At 35.8% G+C, this 26,509-nt stretch overlaps 1 protein-coding gene across 9 annotated transcripts in view; it reads left to right on the top strand.

Annotated features, from left to right (window-relative positions):
- LOC105347348 (microtubule-associated protein futsch) overlaps positions 1-26,509 on the top strand; it is a 31,826-nt gene that overhangs the window by 598 nt on the left and 4,719 nt on the right. For 3 of the 9 annotated variants that reach the window (XM_011456385.4, XM_011456394.4, XM_011456393.4), the window contains exons 1-12: positions 1,867-2,081; positions 5,431-5,520; positions 14,048-15,984; positions 19,393-19,476; positions 19,902-20,003; positions 20,228-21,053; positions 21,647-21,780; positions 22,540-22,688; positions 23,011-23,113; positions 24,004-24,080; positions 25,075-25,281; positions 26,041-26,161. In XM_011456385.4, coding sequence (XP_011454687.3) covers positions 14,079-15,984; positions 19,393-19,476; positions 19,902-20,003; positions 20,228-21,053; positions 21,647-21,780; positions 22,540-22,688; positions 23,011-23,113; positions 24,004-24,080; positions 25,075-25,281; positions 26,041-26,161 — 3,709 coding nt within the window. In that variant the 5' untranslated portion in view covers positions 1,867-2,081; positions 5,431-5,520; positions 14,048-14,078. Of the gene's footprint in view, positions 1-1,866; positions 2,082-3,726; positions 3,881-5,430; positions 5,521-8,366; positions 8,528-14,047; positions 15,985-19,392; positions 19,477-19,901; positions 20,004-20,227; positions 21,054-21,646; positions 21,781-22,539; positions 22,689-23,010; positions 23,114-24,003; positions 24,081-25,074; positions 25,282-26,040; positions 26,162-26,509 lie in introns of those variants that run through there. The other 6 variants (XM_011456391.4, XM_011456392.4, XM_011456388.4 and 3 more) reach the window with 6 other exon arrangements.

The raw sequence follows: 26,509 nt of genomic DNA on the forward strand, positions 1-26,509 counted from the left end.
TTAAAAACGATTCTACAAATGCTTTTTCATGTATTTTTGTTTATGAATTAAAAACAAAATTATACAAGTAGAAATGGTATGGATCCAAAATAAACCTTAATTGTGTTGCCTATATATGCACATATCCAAAATATTTTCAGTGGGGTGTCCTATGGATAATTTTTTGTTTGTTTTTTTTTTTTTTGGGGGGGGGGGGTGTCTGCCCGGCCTAACTTCTGGTTACTTTCCTATGTAAATTTAGTGTGTTTAAATTTCATAACCCACTGACACCCCCCAACTCCTTACAATATCTGTGCATGGCCTACTTTAACTTCACACATGAATGTGACATTGCATGGTTAGAATATCAGGACATTAAAAACATAAGGTACTTGAGATGAAGAAACGTAATGTGACAAGGGTGGTTCCTCATAAAAATAAATTCCTTCACTTCTTTTCATTTCATTTCAGACAGATGGGCTTTATCAGGGAAACTTAGATTTCTCTAATTAATTTTAATCATAAAGGACATTGACCTTCCATTCTGCTAAAATCAAGAGAACCGTTGGTACTGTATACAATTCAGTTATCAATAATACATGAAAACTCAATTTAAAGCATATGTTTTAAGGACCGGGAAAGACAGAAGAGATTAATGTCAAAGCATCCTTACACATCAGAGCGGTTTCTTCAATTAGCCATGTCCAAGTGCAGTTAAAAAGAGTTTCAGGAAGAATTGAACCAGAATTTGACCTCACTTAGTGTGCAATTTGTCACCTTGATCTGGCATCACGCTGAATTTCTTAGTTTATGGGGCAAATCTTGAGAGCTTTTTTTTTTGTGGAGGTATTCTATTGTGATCTGATTTCCTTCACTGACACCACTAATGTGCCTTATCAATATTTCAACTTATTTGAAATCAGTTGAAAATGTGCCCAAATGGTATATCTGTATTTCTCTAATCTCAGAAACTGTATATCAAAAAAGGTTGCTGCATCATCTGATGTATGTATTACACTAACTTAATTGGTATATTGCACATAAGTGCCTGTATGCATTTTGACTAGTTAATAAATCCTTAAATTTAAAGGACTGCCAATGAAAAAGTGATTGGCAAAGGGACACGAGACTTGTTATTTTGTGAGACAAAGAATGGCTTTCTTGGCTAAAAATCTGTAAATTCCTCGTAGAAAATGTAATGTTTGATTTTGCTACACAAAGTTTGAAATTTATACTCACACAAACACCAACATTTGTTTGAAAGAAAAACAGTGATGACCTACGGATCAAACATTTGCATTTTAAAGATTTTTAATTGCTGTCGAGTTTCAATTGAAAATTATGTATAAAAAACAACAATTGTCAATGACTGTTTTAAGAGTTCTGGGAAAAATGAGATAATATGCTCCAAAAACGGAAAACACCCATTTGATCATCTTAATTAACTGACCCCTAATTCGCAAAAAGGCTCCAGCTTTTTTTTTTATCCCTCAATAATATATTTATGTGGCCTTTTCCTGTACATCATATGATCTTTGGTGCAATAAAAGCAGATCTTTATTAGTTTCTAAGCATCGAAGGAAATATCAATGTGTCATTGGGGGTCATTAAACATTGAACCTTCAAAATCCTTAGGCATATTTTCTGCCCAATCCATCCACATTCTCTGAAGATCAAAACTTGAAATCTCCCCCCCCCCCCCCCCGAAAAAAAAAAATAATTTTTAAGGACAACCAGTATGTATACCATCTGACTATAACCATCATTATAAACCTGTGTTAGAGGCTTGTTCAAGAACTGGCAAACCAAGCATTGGCTTGGTGGAGCCTGTGGCTGCATGGTATGAAGCGTTTGTGAGTGCTGAGGTGAACGGTATAGTGTTACCTCAGCAGCTCGCTCCTTCCACTCATACACACTCACGCAAACCTCCAACATGGCTCCTGGCAGATAGTGTAGTGAGAGGAGGCAAAAGAAGATCTTGGCACGGCAAGTCTTCCTACCCACGATTTCTGACGACAATTTACAGGATTCTGACAACCCCAATCTTGTAATTTGTTGTGCTTTTTGAAGAGTTCTCTAGACAATCTGATTTTGTTCTACAGGTAGGCGATGATTTTCAAACATGGCTTTAACATATATTTTGCATTTTTGTTGTGGTTTCTTTTAAACATTTTATTTTTGGGTTTATTTGGTAACTTTGAAACTTTAGGATGATGCTGTTTATATAACTTAAGATTTTCTTTTAATAAACTCTCAGATTTAGGCGTTATTTCAGATGTTGTGAGAATGTTAAACAATATTTGGTGTAAAGGAGTTTGCTGCCTGATATATAAATAGGTTTTTCTTGCCTCAAGGTTATTGAGAGAGATGTCTGTATAGTCAATCAGTAGCCAGCTCATATCTCCAACATAGGGTTTGTTTATGTGTATAATCTTCCTCAACATGCTAATGTTCCTTCAGTGGCCATTAATGCTGATGAAACACACAGATCAGATTTTTGGTGATTTTATTTTTTGGGGTTTTTTTCTTCTCTTTTTTATAACTTTGTGAAGATTGTTTTGGTAAATTAATATGTTTAATGCTTTGTTGAAATGATGGTGCATTTGCACTTTTAATAAACCTGCTGTTTGCATTTTTGAAATGGCATTAATCTTGAAGCATCAGTCTTTGACATGTGGCATGTTTTTTAAAAGTACATTCCAACTTTTGATTGGTTGTATGCAGTCAGCTATGACATTAATGATCAGTGATGCAGTACTTTTTCATTTCTGGTGTAGTAATAGCAGGAAACACCCAAAATGCCATGCCTTACACATGTTTTCATTCCATTAGACAGATTTCTAGCTGTATTGGAAGCTTTTAAGAAGAAAACAAATTTGTAATGATTGAAATCTTATAGAATCTGGACAAATAAGCAGTAAGGGTAATAGACATACAGACTTGTTATCTAGAAAATTTTTTACAGCACTCTTTTTTGTATATATACATAGATAAGTTTATTGATCTTACAGCGCTAGAACTCTTTCAACTGTTGTGGGGTTTTTTTTCTCACACAATTTTAGATAAACTTAATTCTAATTCTCCAGTCAGTTTGTTTGCATCTCGTCCCAGTATATAATATATAGAACTTGGCTTGAAGGATTAATTTGAGGTAGAAACCTACCAATCTTGCATTTTAGATTTCAATGACAATTGACCATGCACAGAAAGAACTAGGATGGTCATTTAGTTGAGTCAATGATTTAGTGGACAATTTTGTTGACTTTGAGAATTAAGGCTGCATGCAAAAATCGACACCTTTATCACTGTATAGTACTTGCTGTACATCTGTGCTATATGGGGACCTGCCCCTTGCTAAGGATGAGAGTGCATAAGGTCTGGGGAAGCCCTGCTGTGCCACTGGCAGATCCCCATCTTCTGAAGGTACAAATGCTTCTTTATCGGGGCTAATCAGGTAATTTGGGGCTTCCCTGTATTTAGATTTAAGCTCAATTTAAAATATTCCTGATTTTTGCATAGTCTGGAAGTGAGTCATTGTTGAGTTTTCTGGCTTTTTTCATGATATTAAAATTCACAAAAATTGATAAAAGATTATGAGCTTTTTTTGCCTCTCAATCAAATGCATGCAGGCAGTTAGTATGGAGAAAAACATAAAAATGCAAACAGTGTGTACATTATGCTAATGTTCAAAGCATCCCTTGCCTCTGATGAGGTAGTGTGTATCCAGAAGAGATGTAATTGGAGAAGACAAGTGTCATTTTGAGAATGTTTCTGGCATCTACACTATACACAAAACATTCCATAGTAGAGAAAAAAAATGGTTCCGTGCTGTAATTAACAGGGAGAGTCCTAGAGCTGAAGGATTTTGTTTGTGAAATATGGTGCGAGGATTTCGACACAGGTCAGTTAGCCGAATGTTTTCTCCTTCTTTTTCTCTTTTCTTTTGTCTTTGAACAAAAGCTGGTGTTTTTCTTTTCTTTCATGATTCCTCCCTCTTCAACTTGAGTTAAGATGCCAGAAAATCTGAATTTCAAAGTAGGTCCTTATATCCCAGTACTTGACATGGTACATGGCAGATGCTGATTTGTAATGTAACTTCACATCAGTGTATAGTTTTTAACCATTAATTATATTTTTTCAAAAACAAAAAAAAAGATTGATGGTAAGACTTCACACAGAACTGACCTTGGCTTCATTTCCAGTGCATCTTAAAGACTCTCAAAAGAAAACCAACTGAATAGAAATGATATCCTTGCAATTACTGACATTGTACTTTGAGGTTTAGTCATTTCAAGGAGATCAGTTACGAGTCTGAAAGCATTGGAATCTGAAGGTGCTGCAGTTGTAGGCAGGTTGTTAGACTAATTAGGCAGGAGGTGAAAAGTTTGAGGGCAAGCTGGGGGGTTCCGATATGATACTGTGATATATGAAGTCTAATGTTAATTATGCCCATCTGGAAATCTCCACATAATGTGAAGAGCCCCCTGGATTCTTTGAATACTTCACCGTAGCAGAGCCAGCTACTAGGGGAGCTGTGGAGCTTGTGTGTATTTTTGGTCTGCAGTCTGTTATGTATGGGAAATGTGTAAACAGAACTGGTAGAGGTCATTATGCTCATTAGCAAGCTAAAAATAACTGGCTAGAGGAATCCCCAAGAGTTACTGCAAAATGGCTATAATCTTGCAGTTCTAAAGTAAAAAAATACAACCATGTACATTTAAGGGTCGCCATTGTGAACAATAAAAAAACCCAGGAACCCTGACTTCATCATGCTCATTTTGACCTTACAGAATGTAGAACAACCGTGTAATTGAGTGTTTGAGAACTGTAATATTATTTATTTGTTGCCAGAAAGGTTCAGCAGTTGTAAATTCTTGTAAGTACTTGAGATTGTAGGCTAGAATTATGAGTTGGCAGAAGGACTGCATTGCTGAGGAGGAAACAGATTTGTCGGGAGAGACGATTGGGTCTGGCACTAGACAGTTGCTGGTGTCAGTCAGGTGAAGGCAAGATCAAAGAGCCGCCACTAATTACTTCATCATAGTCCTTTCTCTTTGCAATATTTTTTTGGAAGTGGCTGTGTGTAATGGTCACTGTCAATCCACAGCTGGCTGTAGTTTGATTACAAAAACTGGCTAGCCAGAGAATAGTGGAAGCCATTAAAGCATAGCATAACCTTAAGAAACTCTTATCCTTTGTCAACCCCTCCACTTACGGTAATCTCTCACCCCTAAGGACTATACACATAAACATTTTTACAGAAAGCATGCAAAGCAAAAAACCCAGATCATTATGGAAAATTTGACACCTACCCCCCCCCCCCCCCCAAGAATTGCACGATTACATACAAAGATCAATGTGTTCCACATATCAGCTGTAATTGAGAAACATGTTTGATGGTGATCATCTGTATTGTACACTCATCATCCCTTTTTTTATTTTGTTTGACAGTGGCTAAATCAGTACCATGTGATTTGTCTCCCCTTGCTGCCATTTAGAATCCAAATCGACAGCCGTGACCGAGAAGGAAGCAAAATTAAAGTGAGTAGTTCGACACAGCTTGCCATGTAACCAAGAATACTAACAAAATGGTGACTCCTTGCATCATAGTGTATAGTACTTTGTAGTGATACAAATATTTTGTCAAAATACATGTAGGGTATTTTTAGGTCATCTAAAATTCTCTGCCAAGAATCAAAGGATATATATCAGCAAGTGTTTGTAATTAGGGCTATATCACTTATATCTCTGACCTTTGACCCTATCTTGTTCAAAGTTTACCCTTTGAGTCCGAGTGCCTTTGGAAAGTGTGTACAGTGACCTTGATTGATTTTCAAGATCAAAGGTAAAAAAAAACAACAACACATCTGATTGCAAAATCTGTGTCCCCAGCATGTTTCCTCTTACCTTTGTTTTATCTTGCCCATACAATGCTCTAATAAGAAGGTGGGCAGTAACCTTGAACTAAATTCCTAGGTCAGAGATTCAGAGACACAGCAGATCTCACAATATAAAACCATTTGGGTTATCATGTTTTATCTCCCCTTGACACCACCTGGGTAATACTTCAGTCAAGGCGTAAGTCAATGGTCAAAGTCAAATCAGATCTGTTGTCAGTATGTTTCTCTTCTATTTGTTCCTGGTTCATATTTTTTCAACCATAGAGTGTCTATGAGTAAATCAAGTATGTCTGCAGTAGCCTTGAACTATATGGTCCTTTCCAAAAAAACCCCAAAAAACACCATTCCTTTTCACAAGTCCTTTCATCCTGACATCCTTTACTCAAAATATTTATCATCTCAGTGATATCCAGTTGTACTTTTGCAATCCTTTGAAATATAATTCAACATAAACCGTAACCAATTTTAATGGACATTTATATGAATATCTACTGAGTTAAAAAATATAAATGCATTCTAGGGTTATGATTTGGGGCATAAGGGAAAGATTCTGGTATAGCCCAGAAACATTTTTAGTAAAAATAAGGTTAATACAACACTGAATTACTGGCCAATATGTCCTGCATTCTTTGCATATTATCTGCAGGCAGTGACATGCACACATAAGCTGGATGCTGCGGTGGTAATTAAGCATGTCTTCATCTTATTTTTTGTGCAAGGTCTTTAATCAACAGATTTCTTTGAGTTGCCAAGATCTGAATGACATATTCTTAAATTGTGCAGCAAAATGGGGGAGAGACCTAAATTCGGGTCTTAGATTGCATAAATGTGGACATAATTTTCTGCAACCTAAAAAGATGGCATTTTAAGAATAATGGAAACAAACCTCCCATGCATATTTTGAAAGCTGAAAGAACTGGGTGGTAGCTTCTTTCTGAATAATTATTTTTTGTTCTTTATTTGTGAAAAACTCTGCTATTAGTGTACAGTGGTTGATATATGGGTGCCTCCCAAACTGCTGCAGCATTCCTGTTTCTTGGCTTCTGACTGCACTGGAGATTTTGTCGGAAGTAATTGTGAGAGAGAGAGAGAGAGATAGAGAGAGAGAGAGAGAGAGCAGTTTGTTGGTTGTGATGATGATGATGTCTCCATTTTATGGGAGGAAAATAAGAGCACATGGTAGATTATGAGGATTATTGCTAATGAAAGTTTCCAAACTCCCAGCTCTCTCTCATTATGACAAGTGTTTTACTTTGCAGACATCCTATTGTCATGGTTACAAGTTTTTGCAACAACACATGATTTTGCATTTATTGATAGACCTCCAGTATTATGTGAATTGTTTAATCTTTTTTTGTGAGTTGATAGGAAATCCACATGAAGCATTTCGGCAGTTGAAACAAGAGTTGTGTTCCCATGGTAGAAAAAAAAATATTTTTGGTTGCTGAATAATTTTTTAAGGGGTGAATTTTGTTTTACCCTTCCTTCTTTTTCACTCATTAACAAAACATAATGGTTAACCAGTCAACAACTATTTCCATAATCCTGGGTAATTAATATAAGTTGTTTACTTTTGCTATGAGCACTGGGTAAATTAAGTTTGGAATTTTTTCTATGAAAAAAAAGGCACAAAGGAGAGATGACTGTATGTACCAGCATACAGTGCAAAAGTTTTGCCATGTGTATATAGTAGGCTCACAGAGTAATATTTGTTCAGAAGATAGCCAAGTGTAAATATAATTTGTTGATGTTCTTGGAGATTCCACAAATAACAGAACAGTTCTCCGATAAGATATATACCAGTGATTCACCAGGCATTCCATTGCTCTCCAAGGGTTTCCAAAATCAAAGCTTGGGTACCCTCAACACAGAGATTAAGGGGGGCACTATTTAGATAGTTCAGAAATCTGCCCATTGGAGGGATACAGAGGTGAGCAGAAGGAATGAAATGAGATGAAGTTGATTAAGTTTGTGTTGGTGTTATCATGTACTTTTGTTTGCTTCCTTCCTCCACAATCTGAACTCACAAGAGTACCCAGTTTGACATCTGTAACGAAGAGAGAGAGAGAGAGAGTAGTGAACTAAGTTTACCCTGACCCAACATCTGTCACTGATTACATGAACTCAGTGTTGGGGGGTCGTTTACAATGACAAGGGAAGCACCTTAAATTGGGTTTTTATTTTATGTATCAGTCATGGTAAAAAAAAAACCTCAAGCATGAATCCATAGTGCTGGTTTTTCGGTCCATCAGAAGACTTGCACCTAGTGCCATGTATGACTTCCAGAAGAGTAAAACAGGACCCATTGTCTAAATGGTGTCAGTGCAGTAGAGTCTCATTTGTTGAAGACATAAAAGCTGTTACTCTCCCTATAAAGCCATCATTTGATGGGAGATGAGCAGTGGAGTCCGCTCCACAATAAAACATGTCCACTCTGCCCAATGTAGCCATTTGTTTTTCGTTAAAGATCTGCATTTGACAAGAGGGGGACTTACCTGTATCCTATAGTCAGAGAGGAGCTGGCTATAGCATAGATCAGTCTTATTGACTTGTGCTCGTGCCCAGAATTGTTTTTTATCTTGTGATTTACTCTGTGTATTCAATCATGGTCCGATGGGACTACTGCACTACTATCCTTCATCCTAGGGGTAGGTAAAAAAAAAATCATTCAAAATTAAAAAAACAAAACTAACTAAAATAAGAAATTTATATAAACAGTGTATTTATATATATATATTGGCTATTTAACTGGATATTACTAATTAAGTATTAATTAAAAATGTACTTTTTCAAGTCAAAAAGCTAATAATTTGATTGTTTAGTGAAAAGTTAAAAATTGTAAAATATATTTACTATAGCATGAGACATAGATGGGGAATGTGTTTCTCTTTTGTTATGATTATAAATGTGAAGAAATATGCTTATGGTATTGTTACGACTTGTCATTCAGACCAAACTTGTGTCAATCATTCCCTGTCGGTTATTGAGATCTGCGAGTACTACATGTATGCTAGTAAACAAAACACTTGTGGTTACAATATCATTGCGTACATATAGCCTTGTGTTTGCTAGCATGAGAACTCATTTACTAATTGCCCTCGGTGTTCCTGCCCTCACATTGTAAATCATGACTATGAATTTAAATTGCTCATGTACCACCTATGTTTAATTGCAAAAAAAAAAAAGTTACGTAATGGAACGTACTGTTAAATACGATGCATATTTTGAGATTCATTGAATACATTAATAAGCAATTTCTTCTTGACTAAATGGTAGTGGTTAAACTTTTATAAGATTGTTACAAATTGTTTACTGCTGAAGATTAAGAAGATAATGCCTCAAGGCATAGAAAAAGGCCCAAAATGTGACAGATTAATAAGTATTGGATATTTGACAGGTGATAAAATCTGTACACACTACTGTTAGAGGTCTATAAAAATGATCTCTCTCTCTCTCTCTCTCTCTCTCTCTCTCTCTCTCTCTCTCTCTCATGAAGTGATAGAGTCTGAGTTATGACAAAGGCTTTAAGTCCAATACATGTGCAACATATAGATGAGAAATATATGATGAAATTGATGAGAATAGACTATTCATGGCTAATATTGCCTGACTCTTGGTATCTTATTACAGCCTAATGATTATGGTACCTTATGCCCTTTATATTCCCTTTTCTAATCTACAATATCATCACAAATGATTTTTTTACTGAAGAAAGGAGTCAAAAATTGTAACAAAATGTCTTGTTTCAGATGAAAATTTTCAAACTGACTTATATTAGCTTTGAAATGCTATCACTCTTAACTTCATTTTGCATATAATTTGTTTATTATGTTACTGCAAAATATGCCAACAGATGCACATACCAGTACTCACGCTTACATTGATCAGTTGAAGAGACTCGTGGCTGAGTTCTTCGAGAATAACATGACTTTGGCGAATAGTGTTATTGACAACACGCGGAGATAAGGCTTGAGTAATAGTTGTGGCATTGGTATATACAAAGACAAATAGAAGACCAGATTCAGGAATCTATTTACACCATGTACCTTATGGAAATGGAGCCAGTATGGTGTAGATACCATCGGAGAGTGCCAAATATTTGCTCTGATTGATTAAATTTTGATTCCTGATAGACGCCATTATGGCTTTAGAATTTTTGCAATTTCTCAGGTCATATGAAGGAACCAGGCTGTTTACATATAAATATGATTGACAGAGTTTTGAATCAAGGAAAATATCTACTGGTAAACTAATGATGGGAAAGGGTTGAAGTAAAATGAAAAACATTTTATAACATGATACTTGTATTAAAAGTAGAGAATAATAAATTATTATTTTCAAAAATTTTCAGAATTTTTCCTGATTCATTGTTGAAGGTTAGGAAAGTTGGTTGGAACGTAAATTTTTTGATTTTTTTCTTCATGTCAATTAAAATTAGGTCTAATTAAAACAAGATTTTAAGGAGTTCCATTTTCTGAAAAAAAGAAAGCTCGTAAATTTGTTAGGATTTTATGAAAGACTCTGGAAGACACCTTAGAAATGAGGGATGCCTTGTTGAACATGTTATTCAGAAAGAGAGGATATGTTCCAACATTTGTACCTGCCATTTTATTGCCGCACACCACTTTGATATCTGCCACAAGCTCCTTGTGTATAAATGGCACAAAATTGGGCAGAGCAAAAAAAATACATTTCTTAACAAAGTTTCGAGACAAAAAAGTGATTAAAATCCCGAGCTTGTCACTCTGGCCGTGTTCTTGTCAGCTTGGAAGAGACCAGAGTGTCTCACAATGGATGATAACAACTGTCAAAAACGGAATTAAAATTTACAGCCCTGGATAAAAATAGCAGTATCCAATTTTACTGTGTTAATTGAAATCATATCTGATTGTTCATGAGGTGAGCTAAAATAAAAATAATCTAGGGCTGTTATAACACGGCAGACCCTGTTCTCAGCCAGAAGATACAATAGCGATGCACCTCAATGGGCAAGGTTGCTTGACAGAGGTCCATGTGTGAAAGCAGTTTTTATGCAGTATTTATTAGGGTCACTCTGGTACAGTATGTGGTCCATCTATCTGACATTCCAACCTGTGACATTGGTGGTGATATCCCCACTGAATCAAGCTGTCGTCCTCTCTTCCATTCCCATCTCTATGGACACACATTCTAGGCTGACCAAGTAACTGGTCCAGACATTTGTATATCTGTCCATGATTTTTAAGAATTACTAAATAGTTGGAGTTGTTAACCTTGCGTAAATGTCGGTCAATGACATTATAATGATAAATATTATTGTCTGTTCAGCAATTCATTTTCCTTCCAAGTTTTCTCACTATGACAAGTTTTACTTGCAGTGAATGCAATTGAATGACCTATACTTTCAGATCATTCAAATTACTTATATTCTTTTTTCAGTACTTAGATACTAACCCCCTGAGTAACACAGAAAGATTTATCACTTGTTGGTCAGAGGAAAAGACAATGGAAACATGATAGGAGATTATAGACCAAACATTTTCCCCTTAGGGCATCAACAAATATTGAATGAATCACTTGTATTAATATAAAGAAAACATGAAACTATGTCACAGTGTAACAGTAAATTTAGCTTCAGCGGTGATGCACTTCACTTGGTTGAACTTTATGATTCAGAAACCCAGTTCCTTTAATATTTTGGCTCTGCCTATTTTTAACTTTTTCTTTATTTTGTGATTTAGTACTTGATATATTTGGCTTCTTGCAGTTGTGTGAAGTATTCTTAGCTCAAGATGTTGGTTTGTAAGCTCCCAAAGTATTGTAAACGGCATTAATATGCAATTAAAAAGTCATAAATTTTCACCAATGTATTCTCCTGTTTCCATGATACATGTACAAAGAATGCATAACACAAGTTATCATATTTACATTTTGGATTTCCAATGCGGTTATCAGATTCTACTTGGTTTTTTTTTCCTAGTTTTTTTTTAACAAATTGGCAAAAGCGGATGAATGATGGAAATGAAATCAAGTAAAACAAAATCTTTGAAGAATTTTTTTTTTTTGATGCAAGACATGAAAAATTGCTTATGACAGACTAAGTATTCCTATCACTTGTAGGAAAACAGCATAGGAAGAGAAATTGGGTCATCTCATGACCTCCCCCAGACTCTATGTTTGATCTACTGATATACCAGTGGTAAAAAATCTCATTCAATCCAGCTGCCAAAGAATATGATATTTACAAGCAGAGCTATCAAAAATGTAAGGCATTTAAAACCATGAAAAAGTCTGCCACCGAAAAAAAAAAAATTTCCTCCAAAATCCTCATCATAGACCATGTATTGCTCACAACGTTGGTGTACGTAATGTTAGAAGAGTGCCATGCTCCATCTTGTAAAAGAATGGAATGCTTTGATTAGTTGTGAAATATAGCAGTTCTTTTAATTGCTTTCCTTTAATCAATGATAAGGACTTTGCAGCACTTGGCCTTGAATTGCTGGGGTAAGTTTGCACTAGCTTTGACTCGGATGAGGTGTTTTTTTTTTTTTTTTTTTTTTTGCCTGTATTATCGGCATTACCAGAGCTTTGGGCATCTGTCTACCAAATGTTTCCAACACATCATTGTAATGGTGCATACCTTGCAATGTTATGCTGTTTGTCTGTAAAACAATCTTTGTTATGAAACTATTCGGTAAACAGTGGAACTGTTTCAGATAACTTCAATATTGTTGAACATTTTTAGAAATCTCAAAAAATGACAAGGTGAGAAATAACTAAATGTGGATAAGTATATAGTAAAAATTGGTGATTGTCATAGACTGTGTATTTGTTACGAACAATTGGCTTAAATTAGCAAATACATGTAGTTAATTAATCTTTTTGTTTATTATATCCCTTTAATTGAGACAAGCTGTTTTAACTAGCTTAGTATAAAGTCATTCTGAACATGTACAAACTCAACTTATTTTTAGATCAGATATTATGGTTACATATTGCAATATTTATTGTAAGTAATGAGTGGGAGGTCACCAAGGATTCACCACTCCAATGATTCTGGCCTCTTTATGACCACTATCTTTTCTCCCCAGCTCTGTGGCAGCATTAAAATGACACCCTAAGGAATGAAACTGAGACTCTCTGATTAAATATGGTGATATACCTTTATTTGTACCTGCAACCCAGTAGTGGTGTTGGGTGCTGAACCCATCACTTCAACCTTTTGCCAAGAGTTACGTTAAAAGGAGGGGAGCAAAGATTACCTGAACTTAGAGCCTTGTTTGTACACAGTGCAGGTGTGTTTTTGTGTTATCTGAGATGATCCAAGCTCTCTGAGCTGTATGCCTCATAGAACCCAGGCAGTTCATCAGCCCTGACTTGTATCAACTTAATCTAATTATAAACAACCTTAATAATCCCCTGACTTCACTTAATAGGTTTGTGTATTGGGATGAGAATCTATCACTGTCAACGTATAGAAAATCATCTGGATTTAATTCAACCATGCTAAGGATTTAGATGAAGACATATTGTACAGTTATACCCATTTGACCTGACAATTTTCTATCTCTCTCTCTTTTTTACTCTCTCTCTCTTGCTTCATGAAGTCATGAATGAGCAGTGATTCACATGAAGGGCCCGACTCCTTTACACCTGATTGCTCTATGTTTCATTGTTGGTAGAGAAGTTAGATGTAGCCTTTTCTTTAGTGTGTTTCTATTTGGTTTATGGGCAAGGATGGTCTCCCTATTACAGAATTAGACAAAAATCTGCCAGTTTGTTTTTTCTCCATGTCTTGTGATGAGTATCCTGTGAGTTTTATAGGTTTCTGCTCACAGTAAATCTGTGTGTTTCAAGGGAGTATGTCTTAATTAAAGCTATATTGCATTAAATGTATTGAGTAGCACTGTATTGAGGAAATTACGGCAATAGACATCAAAGCAAATGAGAAAAGTAGATTTCTCCTTTAAGCAAGACACCAGCTTGCAGGGCCTTCCCTGGTGGTCTGAAGGATATGTACATCACTTTTCATTAAGCAAATTGACTTAAATCATTTCTCTTTGCATGATTTTCATCCAAAATGATTATTTACTTCTGCCTTATATGATTTTAGTTTGTTTACTTTAACGAAAAAAAAAAAAAAAAATGTTTTTTAGGAAATAAACATATCTTTTAAATTTACCTTTCAGGTCCAATGTAGCCGCATTCGGCTGTCCCTAAATGGCAGCACGGGGACCGCCAGATGACAAGAATCATGAGAGATTGTACGTTAAGGTGCAGAGGGAAGAACGTCAAATCATTCCCCCTGTCCAGCTAGCTCGACAAGAGATCAAAATGACCTATCTGCCCTCGGATCAACCACTGCCATGTATCATCACTACCTCATCTTCATGCGAGGGCAGACAACAGGAAACAGAAGGAATTGTGGGTATGGAAGTCAGTCCAATGGGAGCACAAAGCAGGGCTGCTGTGCCAAACATGGCTGGTCCCCATGGCAGCCAAATTACGACCACGTCTGTCATGGAGATGTCGTCAACTCTGACGACATCTTCCAGCAAAAAAGCAAAAGTGGAAGTGAAATCTTCTAGTGTTTTATTTCAAGAGGAGGATTTGTTACCACATGCTCAAGTTCTGGAATTCTTTGAAGAACATGGAAAAAATATACAAGAGCAACAACTTCATCAACAGTCCAGAAATCTTGTTCCTCAGCAACATAAACGATCAGCAAGTCCTAGCCCAGTTAGACAAAGCATGGGGCTGGATCATCTCGATAACCTAGTCAAACTAATGGAACAACTCTCAACACTAAGAGATGAAAATCTGAAATTGAAGAAAAAATGTGATTACCTTGAAAGTACTAAACACCTTTTACAGATTAAAAGTGCAGTGGAATCTGAAATTGGATATTTAACTCAAGGATCTAATTCACTTCCAAAAGCTAAATCCAAACCAAAAAGTGTTGGAAGAAGCAAAACGAGACAACGACTTCCAAGTGCTGAAGATGCTCAAATTTTAGAAAGCATGGAAGTGCACTCAGAAAGCAGTATTAAAAGACCAAAAGCAGTCCCTCTCAGCAAGAGAAGTTTCTCCACTGGTTCTATAGACATTCCTTCTGATATCATGGAACAATCAGGGGAGGACGAGATATCAGAAAAAATCCTGAGTTTATCCACCAACAAAGGAAGGAGAAGTAGCCGCAGCAGCTCAAAGGCTGCAAAGTCTCCCACAGCAAAACGCAAATCCAAAACTTCGAACTGGTCAAAAATCATCAAAGTCATAACAAGACAGAAAGATCCAGAACCTTATGGTATCAGTGTAAAAGGTAGTAGAAAATCCCAGCCAGGCAGACCACATAGCAAAGAGTTGACTGTGCCATCTTCTGCTATTGATGGAAGATCTGTGGACAGTGGGGTGGGCAGTGGTATGGAAGCTGATGGCACAGAGGCACAGCGAAGATCCACTTCCTCAGGAGAGCCCATGAGTCCCCCTCCTTTCACTAAAGAGGAGCCAAGGCAAAGACAAGAGTTGGACCTAACATCAGATATTTGGATGGGGCCTCCAGAGTGGATTAAAAAACACGAGGATGAATTTTCTACTTTAACATCCGATCAGAGTGAAAAAGAAGTCATAATTCTAAAATCGAATGACAGCAAAGATGACTCGGATTATCTTCAAGTCCCCATCACACGCAGGAAATCGAGCCCATCTTTGTTGGACCACAGTGACCGAGAAGAGGACTCCTCAGATGAGGAGGAGGAAGACTATACTCTTTTGAGGAGGTCCTCAAGTTATAAAATCCAATCTACACATGATAATTCTGACATCAAAGATGTTGTGGACTCTCCAAAAATTATCAAAAAAACCCATAAAACACCACTAGGAAAAGTGGGAAAGATTTTTCATGTACGCAAAGATAGCGTAAAGAAACAATTGAGTAAAAAACAGAAACATCTCGGGGAGGAAGGCTTGGAGATGGATTTGGAAGGGGAGGATGAAGGACCCATCGGTAGATCAACCCCTAGAACCTCACCTTCAGTGCCAAGACAGCGGGCCCTAGAGATGGCGGAGTCCCCACCCTCCAAGTCATTCACAAGTCATGGAACTTTTGATGTCTCTGCATTGATGGGTAAGTGAAAGTTTACTGTCTTTGAAATATACCAAAATGTCAGTACATTCTAACAGTTAAAATTTCTTTTTCACAACACTAAAAACTTAAAATATTGATCATCAACATTATGTTATGAGGTACCAGTTAAATGTTGTTGAAAAATCTTTCAAATCTAATTAACCGTGGTGGTAGCTGTTATTTTTTGGTTTCAAGTTTTTTCTCCTTTCAGATGTTTTCTGTACCTTTAGTGTAATAAAGGCTTTAAATATAATGTAATTTTTGACATACTGGTATTTGATATGCATGAATATATGCATATATTTGCTATCTACTGTGGTTTCATTAATATTCAAGGGTATCAATTTTTGTGGATAAAGTGAAAACCACAGTTTCAAGGATACGTAAATTCGTGGCCAATGACCCTATCAATACAAAATTTTAATACAAATTGCACTTCAATGAACACTTAATTTCATGGATCAACTTAATAACGAAATCCAGGAAAATTGGTATTCATTGAATATTGATGAAACCACAGTATATTGAATGAACCATTTTTGCTAACCAAGGGTTTTCAGTTTATGGGGAGCTGAGTGGACCAAAAACCCTTTGCTAGCAAAGATGTTAATAATCCAAATCATTTTGAACATATATTCACATCGTTTAAAAAAGTTCCCATTGTAAATTGTACAGAATGCAAGGGGGGGGGGGGGGGGGGGGGGGGGGGGGTCAGAGGATAATTGACATCCAGATTAATCAAGATTCCTCTGCACTCATTTTATTTCTTGCACTCACACCACCTGACTCTAACTGCCCCATAATTCTTCATCAAAAAACCAATTAATGATGTCAATTTCATAAAACTTCATTGATTTTACAACAATTATAGTTCGCCAAAGAGAATGACTTTTATGCCCCAAGAATAAAATCAGGTCAATAAACTGAGCAGTTATGAACCAAATTTGAATGGATCATTTTCAAATCTGGACCAGTAATTAATAGAGAGAAACACATTTTTATTTCATCAAGATTATAACCCTGACTGTATAAATATAAAGAGAACCTTTCTTCTCCGACTGTTTGCAGATTGGCTTATTGGACTTTTAGAAATGGATCCACATTCTCATCAATTAATGGTTAGATGGAGATGTAATGAGAAAAAACAAAAATCCATAGCAATATTTGAAAGATTTTATTGAGCAAGACAGCTACAAAACAAGCTGGCTTGATCAGATTTAGACTTTGGCTTGCAGAGGGTTTCTGTGTCATAAATTATTGCCCACATAGTTGTGTTTTGTTGTAGAATAATGGCCAAATTTAGAGAAAAACGGCTCAATAGTCGATAAAAGTCGCAAATTTCTTCAGCTATCAGCAGATCATTTCTTCTCCTCTGATGTGAGCGTGTGTTTCAAATCAATGCATGCACCATGTTTGGATTTTTTCGGAAACTTTGTTACAATCCTCGTAACGGTAATAGATATATATTTATATATAAAGTCAAACTTCATTTTCTTTAACTAGATGGGACTGTTTAAAAATTTCGAGATATCAGAGTTTTCGAGATATCGAGGGTAAAATACTTAAAAAATAAGGGGTTGGGACTTACAAATCACTTTGACATATCCATTGTATTCGAGATATCAAAGTTCAACTGTATAAGTTTGTACCTCTGTCCCTATCACACAGACTTATTCTGATTCTAAATGATTTGAAAAAAAAGACTGAAAAGTTAATCTTTAAAAAAAAAAATACCTTGTCTTGAATATGGCATATTGATATGATTGTTTCTCTAAACAAAATGCCAATATTTAAAGTGATTATGAAAAAAAAAACTGATTTACTGAATAAGAAAAACAGAAATCATGCTAATGTTATTCTTTTTAATTGTTTTCATTTATAATTTTTTGATTTCAGTTTTTTTTCAATTAAAAATTTCAGATGATAAAAATTCTGTTAAAGGTAATATGACCAACTGATATGAAAGATAACCCTCAACAAAATAATTTTGACTACCATTACTATTTTTTTATTTTGAAAAGTGTAAAGATAATATCTGGCAAAACTAGCCTGCAAGGTGAGCTTAAATTGTGTGCATTTTTAAAATACATTTTTAAATGCATTTATAAAATGTACAACTAAAAGCAGATTTATTTAAGGAAAATTGTTAACACTTCTGCAAAATATTCAACAGCTGTATAAAGTAAGGATGAATTTTACCTTAAAGTTTTTAAAATACAACAAAAATTAAATCTAACATGTTATCAGTGGTTGGCCATCTGGACACAGAGCAAATGTTGCATTTGGCAAAGACCAAGTCTGCATGTTGTAGCATATCCAAAGACAACAGTGCCGAGATACCAAACAGGCAACATGGGTGTCAAATTTACAGGAAATATATTTGTGTTCTTTAGCCAATAATAACCTCTACTTGTGAGCAGTGAGGGTATTTTTTTTGATTTTGTATGGGAAGATTTAAGCTGGGTTCCAGTTAAATCTACAGTTCTCTAAGAATTTCTAGTTAGAATTTTTCCCCATAGTAAAATAAAATATGGAGGTGGAGAAATATGGATTAGTGTTGATCAAATAATCATTTTCTTAACTTGGTGCATGCATGTGTAAATAGTCACTACATAGTGGCACATTGCATCAAGGAAGCCAAAGCAATATTGCGCAGATTGCTTTTGTCGTCTGCCAGGAAATTCATTGTCTTCAAATCCCATCACAGTCTATAAGGCTATTGAGCATTCTTAGACAGGGCTTCAACCTTCACTGTGCTCTGTCTCTGACTATACACTCCTGTTGTGAGATCAAACAACTTAATTAAAATGTGTTAATGGAATGTTTTGTAAACACTTTCTGTTAGATAAATGTTCATCCCCAGGGTATCATGTCACAAATTTGCTTTTTACAACTGTAGATGAGATTTTGTGATGAGATTTTGTGATGAAAGAGTTGATTCAGTATTGGAATCTGAAAAATACATGTGTACATGTAATATGACAAAATCACATATAGAAGATACTTATTAATGTGGATGCTGATCCTGTTGATATTTTTTAGGAGGGGGTGTATATGATAGAAAAAACAACAACACCTAAAACCATTTCATGATCACATTTTCTAAATAACTAAATAAAATGTCAAGCATTTCAGTCACAGACATCAAACACATGAGCTTCAATGTTAAGGTCATTCATGTTAACATTCAGTGCATACTATACATGTATATAACAGTAAATAAGCCAGCCCTCCCTTAAAAATTGATTGCTCATATTATGAGGTTTATTCAGTGCACAATGAAGGGTGGGGTGGGGTGTAATGGAGGAGAGCTAGCACCAGGTGGGGGCATATGTTATCCAAACTTCCTCCAGCTTGTCTAAATATTTATCAAGATGAGTTATTGCGATGCATTTGTCAATGTTTCAGGTGGCATGTCGGATGAGTTTTCAAAGAAAATGAAGGAATGGAATGAGTTGCAGACGACAAAGAGGTTTTCAGCATCACAGAGAGGTGGGATTGCCAGATTTATTAGTTTCTTCAGGATTGAGTGTTGCAAAGCTAATGTTTCTGAGCTTGTTTATATCCTTAAAAACAGATGCACCATTACACAAAACAAAAAACAACTCATTAAGCTGACCTTTACTTTTGGAATTCTTTTACTTTTATAACAAGGTAGCATATTATTAATCAAGTGGCCAAAAACTGAGGTATGCTTGAAATTTTTATTCCCAATTTCTGAAGGATGTAAGGCATGCCTCAGTAACATTATTAGTCTGTAGGATTATCAGGATTTACATTGTCTAACCATTTCAGCTGGATGAACAAATTGAAATGCACAGACATACAGTTTGGTTTTCAAAAATAGACAAAGTTAAGTTCTTTTTTTTGTTTTTGAAGAGGGAATTGATGAATTTGTCTGATTTTGTTGTTTGCAGATGTTGAAGGGAGTGAATCTATAATTCCTGAACAAATTGCTGCAGTTTCTCCAGAATTCCAGAAGAAAATGGATGAATGGGAAAGAACAAGAAGTATCAAATGTAAGTCTGAAAGTGTCTCTAATTTTGAAATATAAAATCTAAACTATTAACAAAACTAATGGAAGTCAGAAGAGTTGTTGTTTCTATATGCTATTCCATCTTTTTAGAAAATTGTATCATGGTATTTTAGATTTATATTTCTATTATACCATAGTTTTTTCCGATTAGATACCATCAAAAGTTTATGTCTTTGGTTTATTTTTTATGTCCTTTGATTTTGTCAGACACAAGTGATGACCACGACAAGTCTGCAAGTAGGGAGTCCCGTGAGGGTTCCCCAGAGGCCTTTACTCCACCCGACACCCTAGGTCAATCAATCAATATCGAGGAAATTCAGAAAAAACTCACTGATAGCTTCTCCCGCAAGATGGAGGAGTGGGAAAAACAAAAATACAAGCCAAGGGAAGGGAGTCCAGGACTGGTCAGGAAAGACAGCGGAGGAAAATCCATCGTCCGAAAGGAGGAGCGGCAGAAAAGTAGGAAAATGAAAGATGGGAAAGGGAAACTAGAAAGACAGAGAGAACGAGAACTTCAGAGAGTAGAAAAAGAACAACAAAAGTTAGAGAAGGAAAAAATGAGACTGGAAAAGGAGAGACTGAAGGCATTAGAGCGTGAAGCCAGGATAGAGAAGATGAAGGGTCGTCTCAGTCAGTCTGACATGGATACCAAATTCAAAAACCCAGTGCTTAGTCCTCTAGCCGAATATAAAGTGACATCTGATTTTGCTAAAAAGTTGCATCAGTGGGAGTTGAGGAAAGGATCGGGATCTGTTTCTATGGCAACTTATCTGGAAACCCAACAAAAAAGTTTAGGACAGAGTCCAAGTCCTGACAGCTCCACAAAGAAGGAAACTTTTACAGTGGAAGAGGAACCACAGGCTCCCACAAGGAAGCTCTCCAGGGGCCAGAAGCCACCACCTCTGACCCTGATGCCATGCTCCGACTCCCCTGATGAAGTGTCACCAGGTGCTAGGTCAAGGTCGTCCCTGGACAGCTTTGAAGATGAAACTTCAATAACCACAGAGAGTATGACCGAGTCTAATATATCCAGGTACCTCTATACTTCTATTCTTCTTTTTTTGTCAGAAACAATTAAGGCCCTTCTAATGCCAGTTGTACCACAGTGGTACAGTAAATCAACAAGAGTTTGATGGACAAATCATAAACAAGGGCTTGGTTACAGGTGACACAAGTATTTACAGGTGACAGAGATGAAATTTCTCGGAAGCTTTTATTGCATACCATTTATTCTTCCTGTGTCATTACTGACCTAGTAATACATGATGCTCCATACACACAGCCATTATATTCTGTCATGTAATGTGGTCACATACCTCACAGCATTAAAATCACTGCAGACATTTCATAACAATGTTCAAATGAAATTAAAGAGCAGGAAAAATGTTTGAAGTCTGTGTTCAAACCAGAAAATTAGATATAAATGACTACTGGAATGTCAAATAGATTATGATCAAAACTTTCACTGCTGCAGTTTTCACGGGAATAAAAATTCTTCTTATATAACTTTTACAACTGTATTAACTTTGTGAAGAAATTACAAGAGCAAAAATTCTCTCTATGTGCACTGAACAATCATGAGAAATTCCTTCAGTTTGTTTTTCATAATTTTGTTTGATCTGCTAGTTTGGAGAAAGCCAATGCCCGTCTGCTGGAGGAGTTACAAGAGAAAGAGCTGGAGTATGCTAATCTACAGGAGGAGGTCCGTGACCTTAACGACAAACTCAACAAAGCCAGGATACAACATTCCAAGGAACTAGGTACAAATTAGGCCATGCGGGTCACTGCAAATCAATGCAGGGGCCATCACTCTACATTATGAAAGTGTGCAAATATTATAATTATGGCCTCATTTGAAAAAAAAATGCTGTGAAAATTGATGATGATATAATCTCTAAACAGATTTCAATAATCATTGGCATAAAATTCGAACTATTCATTTTTTAAATGATAAAATTTTCAATTTATAAATGACTACTCAAGTATATATGTATATACAATGAACCTAACAGAACTAATTTTTAATATATGATATCTATAATTGCACAACATACTGCACTATCACAACCTGTTGCACATCATACTGCATTATAAGTTGTTCAGAGGACAACAGGATTTTACCACAAAAACACTAGCACAAATATTAGCAACTGTAGCAACACAAAAGTAGTTTATGTATGTCTATTGTCTTGTAAAAACTATTTACATCCCTTATATCTCATATCTATTCCCAAAATATTCTTTGTGATGGATGCCTCTGGACTGATCAACTTTCATAATTTTATGGTGGAGGGGTTGAATTATTTGATATATCCTTGACTGATATTCTCAATGTATTTTCTCTATTATCATTCCCATTTACAATATATCAACAGAACCTAGTACTAATCGAACTTTTCTTTAATATATATATACTTAATGTGGATTTGGTAGAAAATTAGTTATAGTCATATAATGTAGAACCTATCTATCCCCCATATATAACCACACTAACCCACTAACCTGTTTTCGTCCAACAGAACAGTATAAAGAATGCCTTGCAGGTGGGAGTGCTGTTCCCCCCGTGTCCCCCCTCAACATGTCCAACCAACTGACCGAGCTCGAATCCAAGATTCAGGAGCTGAAGAGCTTTGGAGAAAACCTTGCAGTAACACTGGAAAGTGCTGCGGTAAGCTTTATTCTCACAGGAATCTATATATGAAGACTCCATTATGCGGTGCAGCTACTGATCACACAAGTTCCTGCATACAGAATGCAATAAGCTTCAAAATGCAAGCAGAATGTCAGTGTAAAACTTCATTTAGTGCGTGAAGTTGGACTTTGAATTTTTGAGTATGGTAATTAACTGTTAACATAGACTGTGCAATGATTGTTTTTCTCTACGAAGTGTGCAGAGTTTCTGATTTTTAAGGTTTTAGCCAACACATGTTCTACTGTAATGATATAACTCAACATTCCTTACCATAGCTGCTCACTTCTAATTCATATAGGTATGCAAATGGCAGTCCATAGAAGGAGAAGAAAACGTCAACTCAAGGTTGATGGACCTGTTAGAGAAGATGAGGCAGATGTTGATCCAAGCTTCTCAGTCAGGTAAAACAAAGTCGCTGTCAATCAATTATATTCAGCTTCACCATTTTCCCTCCTGCGAATGTGTTCGGAATGTTTTCTTTATTGTTGCTTAGTATGTAATAAATCCAGAGGTGTTCGAATGAAAGTTCACAAAACTTCACCGAGATTTGTTCAGTTCTCAAAATATGTAAGTTCTGGTCATTTTTCATATCATATCATACTTCGTTTTATGTTAAAACATGAAAATCTGTTAAGATATATGTTTAATTTTATCCTCTAGAGGTTATTTAAACTAAACAATAATATTCAGAACAGAGTTATCGTTCGTGTTCAACCACTCTACACGTGGTTGAAAGTATAAACATTAGGTTGCTTAAAAAAATCATAGCCATGTTTGAAGCTTTTGGCGTGCAATAGCATGCTTTTAAAAAAAAGAATTGGTGTCTAATTTGCATAAAAACTTAGTATATCGAGCTATTTTCAAGAAACATTCTGCATATAATATTATAGTCTGTTTCACTATTGATGCTATTACTAGGTCAGGCTCAGATAAAACATTAATCCTAAAAGGGGGACCTTCACGCATGTTCATTGTTGCAATAGCAGAAAAAAATTATAATTTCGATTGACATATTCATTTCTAGAACTCGTTTTATCCTCTTATTAATGAAGGTAAAGATTAAAATCAATAAACGCCTGGATTTTATATTTGACTACAAGTCTGAAGTAGACTATAATCAGGAGGCACAATAAAGGGTCAAATAAAACCACGTGTTCTAAATTTAAATGACAATGACATTCACAGGGGTGATTTTGAATTGTTAAAAACTAGACTAACCAAGAATTTCAATGATCAGAAACTCAGACAAACATGGCAATCATTTTGAGGTGTTATATCTTTGGTTTTACAGAAGAAGTCTACCAGAAATCCTCAGCCCTGCACAGCTTTGAGAAGCTGTACAGTCAGGCGATGCAGTTACAGGTGCAGGTAGAGCATGATTTGTGAGGCTTACTCTGGCCCCTACCCCCCACCCTTGGCTTAGTTGACCAAGCTTCTCCAGCCTTGTGATGCTGGACTTGGCTGCTGACGCAAAGACCCACATTGTGGGGATCCAGACCACCACTGATGCCCTACAGTGGCTTGTTAGAACCTGCCTAACTAGATTTGCAGTTTGTTTGGTTGAGTTTTTGACTAGTTGGCCTTGTTTGATATCATTTATCCAATCAGTTGTGCCACTCTAGCTTGTTGTTTCTGAAGATGTGGGTTTTTTCTTATTAATGAGTTCTTGGGGATTCAGCTAGGATAATGATTGAATTGGGGGAAAGAGACTTTGATGCATTTCATTTTTGAAAATTGTGCAGAATGTGGCATCCACTTTGCAAAAGAAAAAAAATTGGAACTGTATTTCAACATTCTGTCACTACCTGTATGGATCTTATTTTGTTAACAATGTTAACATTTATTACATATTCTACGGATGTTCTGGTGTTCTGGGCCCCTTTTTGAAAGGGGGGGGGGGGGGGAGCTGTTTGGGTTGATGAGACATTATGTACATTTCGTATGATGGAACTTCATTCTGCAATATCAGTTGTTTTTTGTAACCTCTGCTGGTTTTGTTTTTAATATGTATACTTATCAAGTATGAATCTTGTCTTTGGAATGTGCAGAGTGGTTTTTTGTGACAATTAATGTATGACTTAAGAAACCTGTTAATGTTTGGCCATGAGCTATAAATCAAAATACATGTATATTGTTGCCTTTACGATTTTCTAGGTTTCAAATACAATGTACCTTGAAATGGTAAAGTGACCAGAGCCTTTATTTTTTCAAACTCTATAATGCACATAATGTACATGGATCCTATATACAATCTCCTGCAAATGGTTACTGTACTTTCCAAAACATTCGAATTTATTAAAGATTTAACCAGTAAATCTGTTATTTTCTAATTTTCATCCTTGACTTTGTCACTGTATTGCAGCTGAGCAACCTAAGACTGAGCCAGATAGAACGTAACAAGGAGATCATGTCCATGAAGAGGCAGCTGCTGCTACAGGAAGCCAACAACCTGTTGCTGCAGGCAGACATCACTCGCCGGGAGACGGAGTTGCTGCGCTACAAACAGGTGGCCAAGAAGAACCCCAGTCTCAAACGCTGGAACACGTATGGCGGAATGGAGGGGCGTGTGGTGAGTGACCCTTCCCCCCTATTTTTAATTTTTTGTTATTGAAACCTTGTTTATAATTGTAATTTATTAATTCAATTATGAATTCTTTGTTTGTATGTACATTATGATTTTTATTGAGTAAAGGTTGTAGAGATATGATACATTTAATAAAAAAATATAGGTCTTTCTATATATAATATAATTAATATTATTTAGCTGATAAAAATTACTTTATCTATTGAAATAGATTGTCATATTTTAACATAAAATCTTGCATAAAGTGAAGTTTGAAAAAGAATTGTTAGTAGTTAATATGAACGCAAAAACTGAAAACAAATATATCTGGTCTAAATCGTAGCCACAATCTTGTTATGTGTGATAATTTTCCTATTCTTTTGTTTTGCTGCAAACCAGGATAAAACCACTCGGTTTAACTTGGTGTAAGTTGACTGTTGTGCCCTGTTTGTTGTGTCTGTTGTAGTTCCATGTCTAACTAAGACTTTGTAGAGGGTGAAGGTGGTTCCTGAAGGTCAATCTTACTCCACCTTTAACCTTTGACCCACAGCTAAACCAATTAATTTTCAGGGATTGTGAGGACTACCATGGGGAAACAATTATGTCTGTACATGTTTAAAAGAGGTTATCCTGGTACATGTAACACATTTCTGCAGATCTAATTACAGTATATGGTGTTCGCTACATTTTCCAACTATTTTTAAAATTATATGTGATTATATCAAATGATAAAGAAATATTAAATCTTTACTTTTTTGGCTTCAGGTGGAAGGCAAAGAAGCGGAGTCTGTTCCACCATACAAAAGATTCACCAAAAACATTGCCAACAAGTCAGCTGTGAGTGCAACAGAGGAATTTCATGATGCTTCAGAACCAAGTACCTCAGGTGATATATCCACAAAAGAGACATGTAAAATGAATTGATATATACCCAAAGTATTGGCACAAAACATGCCAATTCTGTGTGCATGCTGATCAACCAAAGAAATTTCACTAATTTTTGAATATTTACAGTATATTGAGCCAAAGGTTGATGTGCAATTAAACCTTTAGATAAGAAGCCTTTGGAGGTTCATACTATGAACCCTAATTTAAATGTTATTGTAAATATATTATATTAAGCTTGTAAAGTATTTGGAAGCAATTGATTTTCAAAAAGTTAGTGTTGCTTTGAGGTAACACATTCCTTGGTGTCTGTACCTATTTTTATAACCATATACCTGTACTTCATTAA

This window comes from Magallana gigas, chromosome 7 (assembly GCF_963853765.1).
Source record: "Magallana gigas chromosome 7, xbMagGiga1.1, whole genome shotgun sequence".
NCBI classification, from domain to species: Eukaryota; Metazoa; Mollusca; class Bivalvia; order Ostreida; family Ostreidae; genus Magallana; species Magallana gigas.